Source organism: Maniola hyperantus, chromosome 7 (genome assembly GCF_902806685.2).
Source record: "Maniola hyperantus chromosome 7, iAphHyp1.2, whole genome shotgun sequence".
In the NCBI taxonomy this organism is placed as follows: Eukaryota; Metazoa; Arthropoda; class Insecta; order Lepidoptera; family Nymphalidae; genus Maniola; species Maniola hyperantus.
The window spans coordinates 6,401,395-6,421,109 of record NC_048542.1 but is presented as its reverse complement, the minus strand read 5'-3'; the positions used below and the strand labels follow the sequence as shown (position 1 = coordinate 6,421,109).

The following is a 19,715-nucleotide window of genomic DNA, read 5'->3' as shown; positions in this document are numbered from 1 at the left end:
TAGCGAATAAGCCTGACATCGTGGTGGTGGACCGGGCACAGTCGAGGGTGTTTTTGGTGGACATCACCATTCCGTATGACGAAAACCTTGTGAGAGCTGAGACGGAGAAAAAGCGCAAGTATCTCGATCTGGCTCACGAGGTTTCCGACATGTGGCATGTGGAGTCCACTGAAATCATCCCAATCGTCATATCTGCGAATGGGTTGATCCCAGTCAGCCTCGCTCAACATCTGAGGCGACTGGGGTTCCGTGGCAGTTCGCTCGCAGCCAGGATGCAAAAAGCGGTCTTGCTGGACTCGGCTAGGATAGTCCGCCGATTTCTTCACCTGTCGCCCTGACCCCCGGCCGTTTGGTCTCCCCTGCCGGGGTGTAATCCTCCGCCCGGTACAAATATGTATGTATGTAATGTTTATGTAGGTCTATTTATTTTTATGTATGTAAGTATATTATAAACTTTTTTGGCTTTTTATATGTATCTATTTTGTACACGGGCGTGAGAGCAAATAATATATAATAATAATAATAATAATCGTTTATTATTCAAAAAAGTATTGGTACAAGTATAAGTATTTAATACAATTATTACAAATTGCAAGTCATGGTAATAAGTGATTTAGACTTAGACGCTTCGCGTACGACAGACTTTTTGTAGAACCGATTATCGGGCCACCGCACCGTTTTATCATAGATTTTTGACCGACTTTTTTATGACCTGTGCGTTTCAACATTGCAATCTGTATGTTTCATTATTTGGCGATAAAAATCGGTCACCGATTGTCGGTCGTGGGCGGAGCGCCTAAAGCGATGTCTAGTTGTCTACTACATCTACTAAGGGCCAACACACACACTGAAATGCGACGCCGATCGATAAAATCTATGAGCTTGCATGTCGCTTCGCAAAAACATAGGAATCGATTACCATCGCGCATTTTTCCAGTTTTAAGTACTTTGTTGCTTAATAATAAAGAAGTACATTGCGAACCATGACATTGGACAAATCTTCAATAGCAAAACATACACCTCGACCATGACGACCTTCCTAGCGCAGTAGTGAGCGCTGTGGTCTTATTAGTGGAGGGTCCCGGGTTCGATTCCCGACAGGGGTGTGGAATTTTATAATTTCTAAATCTCTGGTTAGGTTTGGTGGGAAGCTTCGGATTTAGTTACCTTAGGCTTAGTTACCACCCTACCGGCAAAGCCGTGCGACCTAGCGATTTAGCGTTCCGGAACGATCCAGTGTAGAAACCAAAGGGGTTATGGGTTTTAAACTGCCATACCGCTTTCAGGTTAGCACGCTTCCATCTTAGACTGCATCACCACTTACCACCAGGTGAGATTGCAGTCAAGGGTCGACTTGTATCTGATTAAAAAATAAAAAACCCCACAACTTACTGTTCAACCTCTCATAAACGTTACATCTTCATTAATATAATATTATTGGTATTCGCAATCTAATAATATAAAGGCGTGTATCTAATAATATAAAGGCGTGTATATAAAATATTTATTATTCAATAATGGATCTTACGTACAATCAATTTTATCTTTCTCATTCACTTCTCTTGTCCCAGCGTCGTTAAGGTCATTTTCGCTTGTGGATTGAGCCTCGTTGACCTCTGCGGGTTCGGCTTCGGTTTCAGTTACCTCAGGTGTTTTTTTGAACTTATTTACATCTGTAACGAGAATGGGCATAATAAATTACTTTAATTTGGTTTAGGAACATAAATCTGCGCTCTGCTTGAGTGCAGGGCCTAATTGCTTGTGGATTGTATTTAGCACAAAGTAGCTACAGTAACCAGCAGGAAATATTACACATCGAACTTTAGAAAGAGATAAAGGCTTCATAGAGCATTGTCCCGTCCTTAAGACCGACAAAACGTCATATAGTGACAGAGACAATGCTCTACGAAGCCGAAGTCTTTCTAAAATTTGATGTGTAATATTTCCTGCCAGGTACTGTACTTTCATAGATTAGTTGACGAAACACTGATAAAATAATAGACATAATTATTTAATGTAGCTCAACGGATAAGGAGCTGACTGAATTCAGAAAGGTCGGCGGTTCAAACGCCACCCGTTGCTGTATTGTCGCACCTACTCCCAGCACAAGCTTTACGCTTGGCTGGAGGGGAAAGATGAATATTAAATAATGATTACATGGCTAATATTTACAAAAAAACTGGTCAAGTGCGAGTAGAGTAGAACACTGCAAGTTAATAACGGACTGCGCCATTTATATGTGATGTAACCACAAATTCACGCTATTCGGATTTTTTCCTTTACTTATGCTGTTAGACTACCTGCCAAATTAACGATATAGGTTTTTCTGACAGACACAACGGACAGACGGCCAGACAGACAACAAAGTGATCCTATAAGGGTTCCTTTTTCCTTTTGAGATGCGGAACCTTAGAAAACTGTAATACACACCGTATTTGCTGTAATCAGCTCCCAGCAAACGCAAGTAGTGCACCGTGTCGTTAGTGGCGGTGTACGCCCTCAACGAGTGCACTCCCCGCCAGCCCACTAGCGTCAGTTCCAGGTCCGTTTCCGTGTCTTTGTAATCCAGGACACAGCTGCCTGTAGCTGTGAAACAAATTAAGTTTTTCAATAGAGTCCCGTTGGCAAATTCGGGTACGGTACGGAACCCTAAAAATCGGTTTAACAGATGGACCTTTAAGAACCCGTGGTGGAAATAAAATGATCCACAATTTTTCATTAATACTGATGTCATACGCGCGTTCCTTGCTTCTTCTTCTTCTTCCTTACCTTATCCCACGCAACGTGGGGTCGGCACAACATGTCTTCTTCTACCACTCACTTCTGTCATTCGTCAACGTATTATCCACCCCTTTTTCAAAGCATAGCATCTTTCACGCAATCCATCAACCTTTTTTTTGGTCGTCCTCTCCTCTTTTTTCCTTCCACATGCATACTTAACGCGCGTTCCTTGGTAAATTTCATAAAAACGATTCAATGGTTCGCCCTATTAACTAAGATATTAGTTTATATGATATAGAGAGTTTATACACTTACCGAAGTCCTTAACCAAGTTCTGTGTATGTTCCGAGAAGAGTTTAACATCTGGCGGATTGCTGGGGTCGTCATTCTGTAAGACCAATATCAGATCTTCCTTCAATACGTTCAGGCGTCGCTTTGCGCCTATATGTCGGGATATACTTTGAAGACCCTCTTGCGATAATCTGGAAAATAATACTTTCATTTATATCGATGGGGTTTAAGTGATGCGGTGTTGTACTTTTATTTACATATCTAGGGGCAGATAAACAAATTAGTAAAAGGCTTAACGAGTAACAGTTAAGTGCAAAAGAAAAATGTCGAATATGCATCATCGGGCAAGTTCTGTATTATAATAAACTAACCCAAATTCAACTATACCATTACTGTAGTAGATCAATGGTTTCTACCCCGTCAGGTAAAAAAACAATGTTTATTGAAGGATGCAAAGCAAGGAATCAGTCATTATTTCTTAGTTTTTAGTTGTCATTGAATAAATAAACATAAGTTAAATTGGCTAATTTGAAGACAAAATGTTATACTTAATTTTTTAAACTCTACTCACCTAAACGGACACGTCATATTTTTATTATCACACCTCACAAATGTTTTGACGCCAGTATTGATAATCTTGATATTGTTCTCATTCTTCTGCACAATATCTTTTACTGTCGGGGACACCATATATATGTTCTTTTTCTTCCCAACATGGCAGCGTGTGAGCAAACATGTAGGATCAAACTCTTCTTTGAGATCATAAAACTCTTTTATAGATGGAAATACATCTTCGGTGTCACCCGAGAAAAAGACGAAAGGATCTTCTTTATAACCACCCATTCTTCGTCTCTTCTTTGGGGGCTCATTTTTTTCTTTTGCTTCCACGGGTTCGGTTGTTTCAGGTTTAGATTGGTCCTTCTCCCAAGGTAAAGGGGCAGTTTTTTCGAAAAGCGCAACGAAAAAGCCGCCCGTGTCTTGGTGGTGTGGAAGTATTCTTATGCTAAAATGTTTAACGTATATTAATCTACATAATATATTCTACATATATAAAAGGAAAAGCTGACTGATTGACTGACTGATCTATCAACGCACAGCGCACACTACTGGACGGATCGGGCTAAAATTTGGCATGCTATTATGATGTAGACATCCGCTAAAAAAGGATTTTTGAAAATTCCTCCTATTTTACCCCCTTACTGGTGAGGGCGTAAAATAGGGGTTTGAAATTTGTGTAGTCCACGCAGACGAAGTCACGGGTATAAGCTGGTTTTCTATAAACGCATTTTATTTTTTGTACTTAATAGGATTTCTGGGGTCAAGGGAAAGTATAAAGGGTGCAGCTCAGTTCAAAGTCGCCATTTTTCATGACGCCCTATTCAGATAGGCGAATTAAATTATACAAACTTACCATCGGTCCAGATGATATTTGTCCAAGTGTTCAGGTTTGGGCGGGAACATTTGCGGCCTTACCACAGTTTGCCACTTCTCTGGAACGTCTTCATACTTGTCGTAGAATACCATGTCCTTGGAAGCAGGACGCCAGTATGTCATGCCTTTTATAATGGAAGAAATTTTGTAATAGAGTCATTAAATTTTAAGGGAAAATTTAATAAATATTTTATTAAATTATCGCTTAAAATTTTAGATTTAGAGGGTTTTTAAATTAATAGGGAAATTATAATAATAAATCAATAACAGGGGAATTAGAAAATAATATATACGTGTGGTTTAAATTGGGTTAAGCCTAACGAAAAATATATTTGATATTTTTTCGTCAGGTTACATGAAATCTTAAGTTTATATTTAAAGTCCCAATTATGCGGCCATTCAAAATTTGCTAAACGTTCACGATTTTTCATAACGAAAAGTGATGTCATCATCTATGTAAACAACTTGTCAGCCAACGCGGGTCTCCATTACTCTCTCGTCATTGGCTGAAATGCATTGTTGCAGTAAAAATACCATAAATTCAGTCAATCATAATTTTGATTGCTTGAGATTGCAGCAATGATTGATGCAGCTTCTCTGTAATCGACTTTCGACCTTCAGATGAAAGCACACCAAAACAGCAGCGTTAAACTTTGCTGTCTAATCGTTTACTCATATACAACTAGCTCATGTCCGCAAATTCTTCCGCATGGATTGCGGTTTTAAAAACCCCGTGGCAACTCTTTGATTTTCCAGAATAAAAGGGCCTCTGTCACTATCCTGGTCTTTTAAAATCACGTCAATCCGTTGCGACGTGATTTAAGGACAAACCAGCAAACAAAATACTTTCGCATTTATAATATGGATGATATGGGTAGTGATTTCATGAGTGATACGTCGTTTTCTATGATATGATGTAAATACTAAACAATGAATTAGCAATTTAAAAAAAATATGAATATATACTTAATATTAGTACTGATACTTGCCTTTATGGAACTTCAAGCCTGGCAGCAGTCCGGTCACATCCACTAGTTTGACAGTGTCTCCGACTTCTTGTAGCAGGCGATGTATGACGGCCTCGTTCTCGATGGGGTTGAAGGAGCAAGTCGAGTACACCAGCCTACCGCCGATCGACAGCAGTTCACATCCGCGGCGAAGGATACGGTATTGGACGCTAGTGGAAACAAACTTTTACTGTATTATTATGAACCACTTTTAAATTAAAAGTGTTCATAACAATACAGTAAAATCCCGAAATCATATTCTTTTACCCTTACCCATGTAAATTGTTTCCATTGCCTGTGGACCACTTCAGCCATATGTCAGGATTTTTCCTCAACGTCGCGTCGCCGGAGCAAGGGACATCGCAGAGTATGCGATCGAACTTTAATGGTTTTGTTAGTTCAGGATTCTGTTAGAAAAATAAATAGTATCAAAGTTAAATTCATTAATATAGACAAGACTTAAGCCTTCTATTCGGGACCTCGAATTCTGGGCAAGCAGCTCTAATTTTTGCAAAAGAGTATTTGACAGGTTTCTAAAAACTGTTCTTACGTTAATCAATGATGTCTACGGACTCTAAGTATATAAAATGTACATTTTATGTTCCATTACTTATAGTGCAAGAAAAAACGAGAACAATAAAAACTTATTATTTAAATATCCCGCGAAAACGCTTTCCTGCATGACAATATGGCGCCTCATACGTCACTTTTACGTCAGCTGTTCGAAAATTTTGGTTGTTGACTATACTATACACCCAACTGTTTACGAACAGTTGACGTCATCAACCACTCGGCCAATCACATCCGTTTATGATCACGCCACTAAAGTAGACTGATTTTCTCTTAAAAAGTTAAAATATCTCGTATTTTTCTTAACTGACTAAATAGTTGGTTTCCAAAATTCATATTCAATATGGATGCCAACAATAGATGCATATTTTACATGCTGTCAAACACCCTATTATGTTATATGCATTCCTCTCCACTTCTTTTCCACCTCCAAGTTAAATGCAATTAAATATAACTTGCTATAATGTTGAAGGAAAACATCGTAAGGAAACCTGCATGCCTGAGAATTCCCCATATAATGTTCTCAAAAGTGTGTGAAGTCTGCCAATTTGCAGTGTCAGTCTACCAATGGCCCAGGAGACCCGTACTTAGTAGTACTCAGTAGTGGGCCAACAATAGGTTGATATAATGATGTATGGTTATCTTCGTCGTGAAAGTGGAATATCTGAAACACCTATCTATTATCCACAGGATTTTTAGTCAGCTTATTCTTTTATATTTTACAGGTGTTATTCGCAACGTAAGACATCCTTATTAGAACTATTTTTCACCTGATCATCAGTGACGAGCAAAGTTGGCATGAAAGCTGAATCGTGATTGGTTATCACAATGCACGGGGAGTTGAGCCTTTTGGCCTGATGCACCAACATGTAACACCGGCTGTTGTCCACGTCATTCGCGATTACAAAGCCTGAGAACAATAATCTGTCTTTATCAAAGTCGCATTGTAAGAAACACGGCACACCTCGAAGCGCGACAACGACATTAGACTTACGCACAGAGAATTCAACCTCAGGAGTACGAGGAGTATACCTACAAGGTTTTGCATGAAACTAAAATCGTAAAATTTTCGCAGGAGACAGACAGAGGAGAATGCTTTGTTGTGATTGGTGGACTCAAAAGTCACGTGAACAAGACAATGTGTGGTGGTGGCCTGTGGACTTACTGAAACTTAAGTATGAGCAAAGTCAAAGGATGCTCTAATAGATCATAGCCTGAAACTTAATCCATACTAATATTACGAGTATAAATCCGAAAGGATCCCGGGACTATGTTTACACAGTACTTTTCGTCCCGGAAACTCAGAGTCGCACAGGTACTTAAAGAACCTAAATTCACACAGACGAAATCGCGGCATCATCTAGTTCTAGTAGGTTATATTAAGCAATATTTACCAGTAGGAGTTTTATCTTCATCTGAATGCAAAAATTCTATGAGTTGTGCAGTTTTTGAGCCTGGCGCTGCACACATATCTAACACCTAAAAAAGGGTTTGTTAAAAGTATAGTTCGCGACAGGTTGAGATGGCAATCGGGGTATGAGGGGGGGGGGGGACGCCCTGCACACCTGCACGTCACCCGCGCTCGCCCGCACTGTGTTAGCGCAGGGGCTGTGCGGTTGCGCAAGGCATTCCCTCCCCGATTGGCATCTCGACTTGTCGCGTACTATAGATATAACTCGTGAATATAATATTTACTTATACTACTATACCAGACATGCACCTCTAACTTTTCGAAGTTATGTGAAATTTAAGCAATTCAATGTTACTTGCATCAATGAAAACATCCTGGGGAAACTTGCATGTCTGAGAGTTCTCCATAATGTTCTCAAAAGTGTGTGTAGTCTGTCAGTATCCACTTGGCCAGGATGGTGAACCCTAAAGCCTTTCATTCTGAGAGGAGACCCATACTCAGTAGTGCACCGACGATAGATTGAGATAATGATGATGATAATGTTATCTAACCTTATGATGAGATTGTACTTGTAGAACAACTGGGGGTATCATGGAAACAGTTTCCTGCCTCGACACTCCGCCAGCCGCAGTCTCCGCTACGAGGAAGTTGTGGAGACGGTATAGTGCTTCATTTCGACGGATGTCCATGCGTGATAGGCGCAGTTGCCACGCTAGGCCTCCTGGATACCTATATTCCTTATATTTTGAATTTTTTTCATAAAGTTTTCGAAAACAAATTACCAGATGAATCACTGGTTAGATAATGTGGTCATTTCATTGCTTTCAACTGTATTTGAATCAGATTGGACATTGTTGATAAAGTGTGGCAAAATAAGCTTTGCAGTGCTTTCCTACTAAGGAACAATATTACTATTTTACAATATTACAATATTTATATTATATACTCATACTATTCCTACTCAGTCCATCATCCAGCATAAATCTATTAAGTCAGTCCAGGATGAACTTACCAAGGTAAATTAATGGGCTTTATTTCCTCTTCATCATCCTTTCCCTCCACTTTTAACTTCATGTTTAGTATCTCAGAGAAATATTCACTTGTTACAATTTTCAGCAAGGCGCTTGCCTCATATTTAGAACCTGTTATCCTGAATGCTGTAGGCAGGTTATCCCTAATACTTTTCATGAAATCTTCCCATTGATCTTCTGGGCATACTTTTTGAACCTTGAAAGAAAAAATAGCCTTTTGATGATGTAAAAATGTGTTTGATTAGCTTGTTTCCATTCCCAATATTAAATCACGGGGGGGGGGGGGGGGGGGGGCTTCTCACTCAACCAATAGTAAGGACTTATGGTACTATGGTAGGGCAGACAAGACTGCTTGGAGTCTGGGTGATTACATTTTGTTCTGGGATATTTTTATTCTTCTACTGAACTCTTCTTAGTTGAAGGGGAGGGGTAAGAGGAGTGATGTTCCCCTAGCCCCTAGCCCCTCAATTTCTCTACTCCCTCGCCGCTGAACTACGAAGAGTGCAGCTCAAATTTCGGTAAAACTAATCTAGAAATTTGAAAATTTAAAAACTAATAGGTATCTCGTAAACTATTACGAATCGCCGTTTATGGCTTACAGGGAGGGTACACACCCCCTAACACCGACCCCCCTCTTACCCCCTCCGCCGCGGGCGCAATACTAAGCTGAGCCCGCGTTCATAACAGATAAAAATATAACCTCAATATTTTATTTACCTTGTAATATTCCTCAAAATTCGCATTTTCGCGTACAATGTCTTCGTAGTGCCTGCGAGTATCGGGTGCCGGGTTTTCTTGGCGGTTTTTTTCCTTTAGAATACAAAAATACAATTTTAAAACTCATACATACTTGTTTTATAAAAGCATAATATGAAAAGCATAAAACATTACGATTTATTAACCTGTTCTTTGCGATCCCTCTTCCTTTGAGCGAATTTATTAACGTTACGGTTTCGACGACCCATTCTTCTCAGATATTCGCCAAGTGAAACAAATCTTTTCTGTGCAAAATAACAGAAAAGCATTCAATTCAAGATAATCATCCGCGCAACCACCGACCAGAAATAAAAGTGCTACTGTTATTTGTTTAGGCTAGAACCCAGAGCCGTAAAACCTGAAACGTAGTGATTATATCTCGACTCTAGTATCATAAGGTCGGATGTGTACTTCCGACCAAACTCACTTTTTTACATAAAGGTAATGAGCATTTCGGGCTCTTTCTGCCAAGCTGACACCAGTATTTCTATCTCTTTTCGTTGCAAAGATAAATACATGCATAATGTCGTATCTGAACACATTTTAAAAATTTGGAGAACCATAATTATATTTTTTGACTTGCGTATGTATGCACCAAAGCAATGGAGAAAAATGATAGGTGTATTTTGAGTTCGACCATTATGCTACGAAATAAGTTTATTGGTAATAATAGCTGGTACTGCAGTTACGCACTTCTGCTTCTAAAATATGTAATAATTTTGTTAGGTAAAATCACAACAGATGTTATGCTTCGAATTTTTTGTATTAATATTTGGACTGTGAATCATTTAAGACTTTTTGCCTTGTAATATAAATAATTTTGCAATAAAATTCATGGAAGTAAGTTGAAATAAAGCTTTTTGTTTGTGACTACATTAAAGTTGATGTGATTAATAGGTAAGAGATCCATCCTATTTCACCAAAATTTTGGACTAAACTGCGGGAAAAAAGTAAAGAGCCAGAATAAAGCTGAAGACATTTTGAAAATGTAGACTAGAAAATCTTTTAGGACCACGAAAATCACACCATGGAAATCTAAAAATATATTATAATAATACCCCACTAAGCAAAAACCGTGCATTTATGGTGTTTTATATGAATCATAGTTCAAAATCATCAGTTCAAAAATTTATTGCCCTAGTTTTTAAGGTAGCCTTAAAAAATTAGAGTACCTAATCAATTTTTTTCTTCTTTACCCGTCTTATAATCGACCGGTTTTGATATTAATCGAGAGCAGAAATTATAAGGCACCTACAATATGTGATGATAGTGATTCTAACGAAACATTCCTAATTATAGGAAGCTTTAGATTATGTTAATTGAAATATATATGTAGTATAAATTAATTTATTAATTAAACAACTAATAAAAGTGAAAGTAAAAAAAAATAAAAAACTTAACTAAAACACGAAAGAAACAGTTTAAAAAAGTATCTGTTAAAAAGAACAGTCGAAACAGAAGCAATGGAATTTTCAAAAAAGCAGAAAGTATTTTTTTTATTACAAAAGTGGCAATGCCGGATTTGACTAACAGTAAATCCTTATACCTGCGTAGTTTCTGCACCTTAAAAACGATTCATGATGCTACCAGCAGTGTTGCTACTTTAATGTAGTCTGAAAAAACCAGCTGCAGCGGAAGGAATAAAACAGTATCTTGTCTTATTTCATTAATCTACTAGAGAAGAAACAAAGTATTCTCGAAATTGTTGAAGAATTGACTTTGTGGTCTGATAATTGTGTCGGTCATAATCGGAGCATGATAATCGTTATGGCTTACTTATGATTATTATAAGGATTACCACACTAAAAGGTGATAAATCACAAGCTTTATGCTAAAATGCAACATGTACCTACGTGGAGTAAGATGTCATCCATGCACAAATAGAAAAAAAGGGAACAGCTGAAAACAATGCAGATTACTAAACTAAGAGATGGGTCACAGTTTACAAGAACATGCGAAGGAAACAAAACTTTTTGATAAGTTTGATTTGGCACTACAACATATTTTTAAAGACCACATCCCTTTACAAAGGTGATATATCAGGACCGTTTGTTATATAAAAAAAAAAATAAGAACGGCGGGGATTTTGAGATTTCGGAATATATTACCTGGCTACAACTAACGCAATAATGCTGGGTGTTATTATTTTATAAAAACTACTTTAAAGAAGACTTTTTTGTATTTCATTAGTATGTTATAGGTACATATAAACTTAAAATTCTTCCCCGCTTTCGCCCAATATACGACATAATGAGAAACCATTATCCACTGTAAAATATAACCAACTTTTGCAGTAGGTACCTGCTACGTACCTAATCATTATAAGGAAAATCAGGCTATGTTGGCATGTCTTAGATTTCTATATTGATGTAACCGCAATGTATGCAATTCCACAAAAAATGTTTGGCCCACTGTAGGTTTCTAATTACTTTGTATTGTTTTTTCCAATTTTTGGCCGTTGTTTTTAATTAATGGGCTTTATTTGTGAATTTGTAAATGTTATTTTCATTCATTCAGAAGTCACAAGGTTTACACGGATGCAATGGTCAGACTATCGGGCGAATGCAATTATTATGTTTCAGATCTAACTAATCAGTTTCAGAAAAATCAGATAGGTACATTGTTGCTATCTCACAAAACTCCTAAATGATTTTTGTGAGATAACTACTGTGATCTTTTGTCCGAATATTACTTATGTATAATCAGTTAAGACGTATTATGAAATATTAAGTAATAGATCCGACTTTTATTTCAAATTTGTAATAGTAAAAATTGCAGCCATAAAGTCGGTTTACAACTTATGCACACAATTTTTTAGCACAGTTACGAATATTACCAGCATAAAGTCGCATATCGTCCATTTTGAAGAAATTGTGAGTTTATATTTTATTTATTAATGATAAAGTATTTCTAGTAATGGTTAATGATAGATACAGGTAAGTGTTAAATATTACAAAAACAACTGAAATTGTATCTCTAGTAGTTTAGAAATTATGACCCGATTTCCCTAGCATTTTTGTTTTGGCTCTCCTGAAAAGTAGCAAAAATCCACATCCGACCTTATGATACTAGAGTCGAGATATACTCTTTTGTAAAACCAGTTTAAAAAATGTTATTTGTTTGTTCAAACTTCAAAACATTGCAAAAATCTTCAAAATCTAAATAACAACCGTGAACCGTATAAACAAACATAATTTTTTAAAATAATCTTCCTGACATTGTAGAACAGTAGAAACAGGTAAGTAAACGTAAAGCCATCAATAACTTTGAAACATCAGCACCTCGATTGCGGGAGAATGGCAGCTACAATGTCACGATCGCAATCACCTCTGATTGGTTGACGCTCGCTCACTATTGGCAACAATGCATTGTTGCAACAAGAATCACACAAATTTAGCCAATCAGAACAATTGAGATTGTAATAATGATTGATGCAAGTTTCCCGCAATCGAGGTGCGGGTGCTTTGAAGTTTGAACCCATACTTAACAATCTGTGATAATGTGGCTAATTCCTTTGTACACAATCTCTAAACTAAACTAAAATATCACGTCTAAATCTATTGCTATCCCTTTCATAATGTTGCTTGCGGAAAAGGAAAGCACTAGATTTAGACCTGTTAATTTAGTTTAGTTTAGAGATTGTGTACTAGAGAATCGGCCCCATTAACATCCTAATATTGGGGATATTGGGCTAATATCATCGAGATAACTGGCGCAGTGTGTATAATTCTGCTGCTAAGCGGATATATCGGCCTCCTGTTTGGGGAGATCTGGGGTTCCGATCTCGTATACTCACCTCCTTTTCGGAGTTACAAACTTTTGTCCCTTTTAATATAATATAAGTAAGAGGAAATTACATGACTGATAGTTCTCCTGTCTTTCTTAAAGGTGTGTAAAGTCTGCCAATCTATACTTAGCCAGTGTGGTGGTCTACAAGCTGGGTATGATCTAGCCCTTTGTATTCTGAGACCTGTGCTCAATTTAGGCTGGCAATTAGATGATATTGACTAGGTGCATATTATATTTTGTGATGCATAAATATCTATAGGAAGCAAATCTACAAATGTTAGCTTCAACAAAGCTCTCAAAGCCATTTGTAGGGTTCCCTAATAATCTATATCCCCAAAGAAAAAAAGGGACGCTTGTAGAAACAATTTGTTGTCTATCTGTTGTGTCTGTCAAGAGTCAAGACCAGTCTACGGAATTAAAACCTATAGGGTACTTTATATATATTATACGTTGTCCTAGAATCATGAAATTTGGCATGTAACACTGTCTTATAGCACAAGTAGAGGCATAAATCGGTAAACCGTGAATTGGTGGTATGGGTATGGAACACACATATTTTAAATCCTATTGGAATTTCTTAATATCCTACACTACAGTGTGAAGCTTATCTGTAAAATCTTAAGTTTCTCAAGCTGTATGTTGATATAATCAGTTTCTTCTACTGTAATAATCCTGACTAATATTATAAATGTAAAAGTGTGTCTTCTGTTTGTCTCTGCTGGATTTTCATAGCCCATCTATTGAACTGGTTTTGTTGATTTGTTGAAAGGTATAAAGATAACTTGTGTCCTATTTATGGATATAGGCTACTTTTTATCCCAGAAAATCAAAGAATTCCCTTGGGATTTAATAAAACGAAATCCACATGGACAAGTTGTAGGCATCTAGTCTTGAGATAATAAAATTATAGATAGTGGATATATTAAACTCAAGTCTTATCATCTGTAACTAATAAATTATTACAAACAATACCTTATTCTAATAAGAAATAATTACACTATTTATTTTTTATATCACTATTACATAATAATGTCTCAATGTTTTGTTTAAGTTTGATAAGATTATGAATTGAATCCTGTACTACAATACAGTATCAGTAGTCTGTCAGTGACATAAATAGTGTTACATATAAGTTATTGTCTACACTGTTTCTCAATTTAAAGGAGGTAATTTATGTTAATCTTATAATTAATCAATGTTTGTGTGTTTGTTTGTAAAATATAAAGAAGTATCTAAACACATGAAGTTTGTGAAATGTCAAGATGGAAATAAAAAGCTTATTTATTATTATTATTATCACAGTAATAAAATTGTTGTTAGCACTTCCATGAAGTTTTCTGATCTAGTGCCATTAATGCAAAAGCGAGTAAAATATAGATAAGCAAAGTAGCTACTGCCCTTTCTTAACAGATGACTTTTGAACTTTCTCCATAATTTCACTAGTTTAAAATCTAATCAGTATGTATATGCAAGGTATAACTATTATGAATTTTATTAATTTTCAGGTATAAATGGGTTCAAAGGGCTTTCAGTTTGCAATAGATAGAGGAGGCACTTTCACAGATGTGTTTGCGTCTTGCCCAAATGGCAAAATACGGGTTATGAAACTGTTGTCAGTGGACCCACAGAACTATGATGATGCACCACGAGAGGCAATACGTAGGATTTTACAGGAGGTAAGAAGTACTTTCTAGAACTCGTGCTATGGTATGGAACCAGTGGTAGAAACATTTGACGATTCAAAAGTACTTGTACGGTGCCAAAAGTAATGTACATAAACCTTATGAAGGAGAAAGCAAATATGTATAGCGTTGTCCCTGTCATTGAGACTGACAAAACTTCATATAGGTATGAGTGGAAGAGAACGCTCTACAAAGCCGAAATGTCATTCTAAAGGCTGATGTACATTATTTTCGGCAGCGTACTGTAAAAGTTTATTTGGATTAAAAAAAAAAATCTTTAAAAACAATCATAATCTTCACAATAATCAAGCCAACCATATGTAACTTGAGAACTTTCAAACCTTCAAATAAGAGTGAATAAGTATCTAACCATACAGATTCTAATCTAGACTTCAGGATTGCTTATTAGGCATGTGAATAATTGTGATCAAAAACATGTAAACTTAAATGAGATTAAGGTTTCAACCAAAGTGGAGATGTGTTTAGCAGACCAAGGATTATTGATAAATACACCTGTTGCTGCATTGCACTTAGTGTAGCACCAAATAGATCTGCTGCACAGGTGCAAGACCAGATTGATTTTTAGGGTTCTGTACCTCAAAAGGAAAAAGAGGAACCCTTAATAGGACCACGTTGTTGTCTCTCTGTCTGTCAAGAAACCTATACTTCCTGTTGACCAAGAATCATAAAATTCGGCAGGTAGGGAGGTCTTATAGGCACAAGTAAAAGAAAAAATCCGTAAACCTTGCATTTGTGGTTACATGACAAAAAAATGCGTTATTGAATAAATAATTTACTAAATTACATCATAGATGGCCAATGGTCATTAACTTGCATGAGGTTACAAGTGCACGGCGGGTAAGGAACACCTCGTGTGCGAGTCCGAATCGCACTTGACTGGTTTTTACTGATGCCAGCTGTAAGTAAAACCGTTCTTTTTTAATGATAACATAAAAAACCAATCATTTCAGGAAACAGGAAATGCCCTAGATAGAGATGGCAAAGTGAATGCATCTGTCATCGAGTCAATTAGGATGGGAACTACCGTAGCTACAAATGCTCTGCTGGAAAGGAAGGGTGCTAAAATGGCGCTAGTGATAAATAAAGGCTTCAAAGACTTGCTCTTTATTGGAAACCAGGCCAGACCAAATATATTTCAACTGGTAAAATAATTTTAAGCAAATTAATTATTAAAGTTTTCGCTTATAATCTAAATTGATTAAATCCCGCCGCGCCGCCGCGGTCGTGTTGGTTAATATGTGTGTGTGCGCGCACGAGTGTATGTGTACGTGTGTATATGTGCGTATGTGTTGGCGTTCGTGTGTGAACATGCGTGTATATGACTAGGTTTTGTGTTTATCATGATCAACCCATCGCCAACTCAGTACAGAGCACGGGTCTCTTCTCAGAGTGCGAGTGGTTTTGGCCATAGTCTACCACGCTGGCCAAGTGCGGATTGGCTAACAGGTTTTGTGTTTACGAGCGCAAATTATTTCCTTATTTTTAAAATACTTTCTGTTATACATGACGAGGCAGCACTGGTGCAACTATTTCTATGAACTTTTTGTTTGCTCCCTACACTTAATAGATATTCGCTGGTTTAATGTTCGATGCGCGTAAGTTTTGCTTCCCATTTTTATTTTCAGAACATAAAACGTCCTGACGTTTTATATACAGAAGTAGTCGAAGTAGACTGCCGCGTTATACCAGGAATGGATCAATGTCAGATCGACAAGTCCAAATTAAACTGGAAAGAAACTTATGGCACCACAGGTCAAAAGATTCTGGTTGTTAAAGATGTTGATGAGGAAGCAGTGCGGAAAGATTTAAAAGCATTGAGAGAGAAAGGGATAGACAGTATTGCTGTTGTTCTTGCTCACAGTTATACTTATAGAGATCATGAATTGAAAATTGGAAAAATTGCTGATGATTTGGGTTAGTAAATTTTTAAGTATTTGTAATTGTTGTCCTTTTTAAAGTTCCAAATCTCCAGAAAAAAAGGAAATATTATAGATCACTTCGTTGTCTGTCTGTCTGCCTGCCTGTCTATCTGTATGTCAAAACCTGTCAAGGGAATCCAAACCTATAGAATACTTCCCGTTCATCTTGAATCATGAAATTTGGCAGCTGTAACAATGTCTTATAAGTGGCACAAGTTAAAGTTAAAATTCAAAAACCATGAATTAGTGATTTGATCACAATTAATGTATGATGTAAGTATAATTTCTTGGACGATGGTACGGAACTGCAAATCCGACAGGCACTTGACTGGTTTTTTTTACAGGAAGCTTTATAAAAAGATGGCATTACTTTTAATCCTGGAAATTTAGTTTAAAGCACCAAATAAGTTAATTTGCATCTATAGTTCGCGACAGGTTAACATGACAATCGGGGTGGGGACCCCCGCACTCCCACACAGCCCCCGCGCTAACCCGGTGCGGGATAGCTTGGGTGACGTGCGGGTGTGCGGGGCGTCCCCCGCCTCATACCACTGCCATTACCATGTCGACCTGTTGCGAACTATAGACATATTTATTTCTCTTTTGCACAGGTTTTAACCAGGTATCTCTGTCACATTCTGTCACATCCATGGTAAGAATGGTTCCGCGTGGATTCACAGCATCGGCTGATGCATATTTGACTCCACATATTAAGGAGTATGTGTGGGGTTTCTCTGATGGATTCACTGATGGTTTGAAGAACTCTAATGTTCTGTTTATGCAATCTGATGGAGGGCTGACACCAATGAATTTGTGAGTAGTACCTACCTACCCAGTGAAATTTAATAAAGTCTAGGTCTACTACTTAGCAAAAAGTGACTAGTAAGGCAAGGTGATTTAGCATTTCGTTAGGACACTGTGGCCATTGGACACTATACTTTGGCGATACTTTGTTAGAATAATCTATAGGTACTAGATAATAATATAATAAATGCGAAAGTGTTTGTCTGACTGTATTTAAAATAGAGGCAGGCGTTACTTTGCGAAGTCTATGATATACAAGGAACCATCAGCTTATTTGCGCTAACGCACTGTTTTAGCCAATTATAGCAAATTAAGCTCATGGTTCCTTGTATATCTATGTGTTTTTTTCACGGCCCATACCTTTAACCGATTTTGACTAAAAGTACAAAAATAACTTCATCCTTGCCAAACAGTTCCCACAGGATTTTTATAAACCCTTAACTACAAAATGTTTTTAATACTTACTCAAAGACCTAGGAAGTATGAAGCTTGCTGCTAAAATAAATCCTGTACAGAGCTATTACGAGTTGTGAATGATTTTTATTTGTCAGATTCAACGGGTCTCGTGCGATACTGTCAGGGCCCGCCGGAGGAGTAGTGGGCTATGCCCTCACTTCTTACCAAAAGGAAACTGGATTGCCTGTTATTGGTATGTTTCTATTATTTACTTGGTGACAAGTAGCCTTTGATGCGATTTTACCTGGTTCTAAGTGACGATGTCGTCCAAAAGGGAAGCGGGCGACGTTTGCCGCTGCTAGGAATTGAACCCGAGACCTCAAATACAAGTTCACAGCGCTTTGCTTATCTGAAATTTGATAAAATCTTTGGTAATACCATAAATTGTACATGATGTGCCTTATTCCTCATGGCTGAGAGTCATATGACCTCTTTCCAATAATCACAATAGTAGAGGTTTTCTCGGGATAAAAATACGATGGGTTATCAGGCCTTTGGGTCAGTCACCCAGTTACCGACTTGGGTCAAACTTTCTTATGACCGCATTTGACTGTTATGCGCTGTAAAAACTGGGTCACACGTACCTATGTATAGTACGCGACAGATTGAAATGGCAATCGGGAAGGGAACGCCCCGCACAGCCATCGCCTCATAACCTGATTGCCACCTCGACCTGTCGCGGACTATACCTATCTATGAAAAATGTGCTAATTTTATTAGGTTTTGATATGGGTGGCACATCTACCGACGTGTCTAGATACGCTGGAGCATTAGAACATGTGCATGAAGCGACCACTGCCGGAGTTACCATACAAGCGCCGCAACTAGGTAAGTGTCGTTTCCAACCATTGAACTAAATTAGTACCTACTGAAGAGCTATTTCAAACAAAAATTGTGTTCTATGAAGCCGTCAGAATTTGTAAGTCTGTTTACATCAAGCAAGCAAAAAAGTGTGTAACACATAGAGCTAGTTGTGCCTATAATATAGTAGGTGTCCATTGCAAAGTAGCAGCTATAGGTGTACCGTACTGCTTTGTAAATTAATACAAATTACATGCAGTGTGATGACGTCACAGGTCAGAATACAGTTGTCAGCACTCCTCTTCCCGCGGGTGTCGTACGAGGCGACTAAGGGAATATAACGGAGAACGGCGGGGTGATTACGTATCTCGCGACAGGCTTACGACAGGCGTAAATCTCGCGATCATTGCTGTCAAACGTCCGGATAGAGAGAGACAGCAATAACCACAAAGCAAAATAAGAAGAAGAGAGACAGCAAATGAACTGTCGCATTGCTACTGCTGTCGCTACTACAACGTTTTACGTAATCACCCCGCAGGCCTGCTGCCCGTCTCCGTTAATCTCAATCTTGACTTATCCGGTTAATCATCATCATCGTTTTGAAGGCAGTTTTGCATTCATATGTATTTATTTATTTGTAGATATAAACACAGTAGCGGCCGGTGGTGGTTCGATGCTGATGTTCCGCTCAGGCCTGTTCGTGGCGGGGCCCGAGTCTGCGGGCGCGGAGCCCGGGCCCGCTTGTTACAGGAAAGGAGGCCCTCTTACAGTCACTGATGCTAATTTGTTATTAGGTGTGTATACAAACGACCTTTTGGATCCATTCAAATAGACCGGCTTGAAGAGTGTTTTAGGGTTTCGTGCATCAAAAAGAAAATGGAACCCTTATAGAATCACTTCGTTGTCCGTCTGTCTGTCTGCTTTCTGTGAGTCTGGATTGAGTCAAGATTTTTTAACAGGAACGCGTGGAGGTATCAAGTTAAAATGAATAACAAATACGTAGGTACATACGGAGTCCTCGGTGC

At 38.0% G+C, this 19,715-nt stretch overlaps 2 protein-coding genes across 7 annotated transcripts in view; one reads left to right on the top strand and one right to left on the bottom strand.

Annotated features, from left to right (window-relative positions):
- Positions 1–1,490: 1,490 nt before the first annotated feature.
- On the bottom strand, positions 1,491–9,528 carry Nsun2 (tRNA (cytosine(34)-C(5))-methyltransferase Nsun2). Its single transcript, XM_034970208.2, has 13 exons — positions 9,365–9,528; positions 9,180–9,272; positions 8,444–8,658; positions 7,983–8,160; positions 7,415–7,499; positions 6,791–6,930; positions 5,724–5,857; positions 5,433–5,620; positions 4,424–4,568; positions 3,584–4,015; positions 3,037–3,203; positions 2,431–2,586; positions 1,491–1,673 (listed from the first exon to the last, which is right to left on the bottom strand). Exons 1-13 carry the CDS (start codon positions 9,485–9,487, stop codon positions 1,525–1,527), a joined length of 2,205 nt encoding a protein of 734 aa, XP_034826099.1. The 5' UTR covers positions 9,488–9,528; the 3' UTR covers positions 1,491–1,524.
- Positions 9,529–12,306: 2,778 nt separating this feature from the next.
- Positions 12,307–19,715, top strand: part of LOC117983595 (5-oxoprolinase) — a 21,561-nt gene continuing 14,152 nt past the window's right edge. For 2 of the 6 annotated variants that reach the window (XR_011236959.1, XM_034970199.2), the window contains exons 1-8: positions 12,307–12,456; positions 14,513–14,683; positions 15,661–15,852; positions 16,336–16,624; positions 17,241–17,442; positions 17,985–18,082; positions 18,610–18,717; positions 19,332–19,484. Coding sequence is in view for 5 of the 6 variants with exons in the window: in XM_034970199.2 (XP_034826090.1) it covers positions 14,519–14,683; positions 15,661–15,852; positions 16,336–16,624; positions 17,241–17,442; positions 17,985–18,082; positions 18,610–18,717; positions 19,332–19,484 (1,207 nt within the window). In the remaining variant the exon portion in view is untranslated. Of the gene's footprint in view, positions 12,457–13,428; positions 13,642–13,757; positions 13,777–14,058; positions 14,174–14,512; positions 14,684–15,660; positions 15,853–16,335; positions 16,625–17,240; positions 17,443–17,984; positions 18,083–18,609; positions 18,718–19,331; positions 19,485–19,715 lie in introns of those variants that run through there. The other 4 variants (XM_069499870.1, XM_069499871.1, XM_069499873.1 and 1 more) reach the window with 4 other exon arrangements.

Excerpts from the sequence above, each read along its gene's own strand:
- Nsun2 (XM_034970208.2), bottom strand. The coding sequence starts at position 9,487 with ATGCTTTTCTGTTATTTTGCACAGAAAAGATTTGTTTCACTTGGCGAA. Across the intron at positions 7,500-7,982 it reads AAGTACAATCTCATCATAAG|GTGTTAGATATGTGTGCAGC; the intron begins GTTAGATAACAT and ends ACCCTTTTTTAG. Across the intron at positions 1,674-2,430 it reads AGCTGATTACAGCAAATACG|ATGTAAATAAGTTCAAAAAA; the intron begins GTGTGTATTACA and ends TTCTCGTTACAG.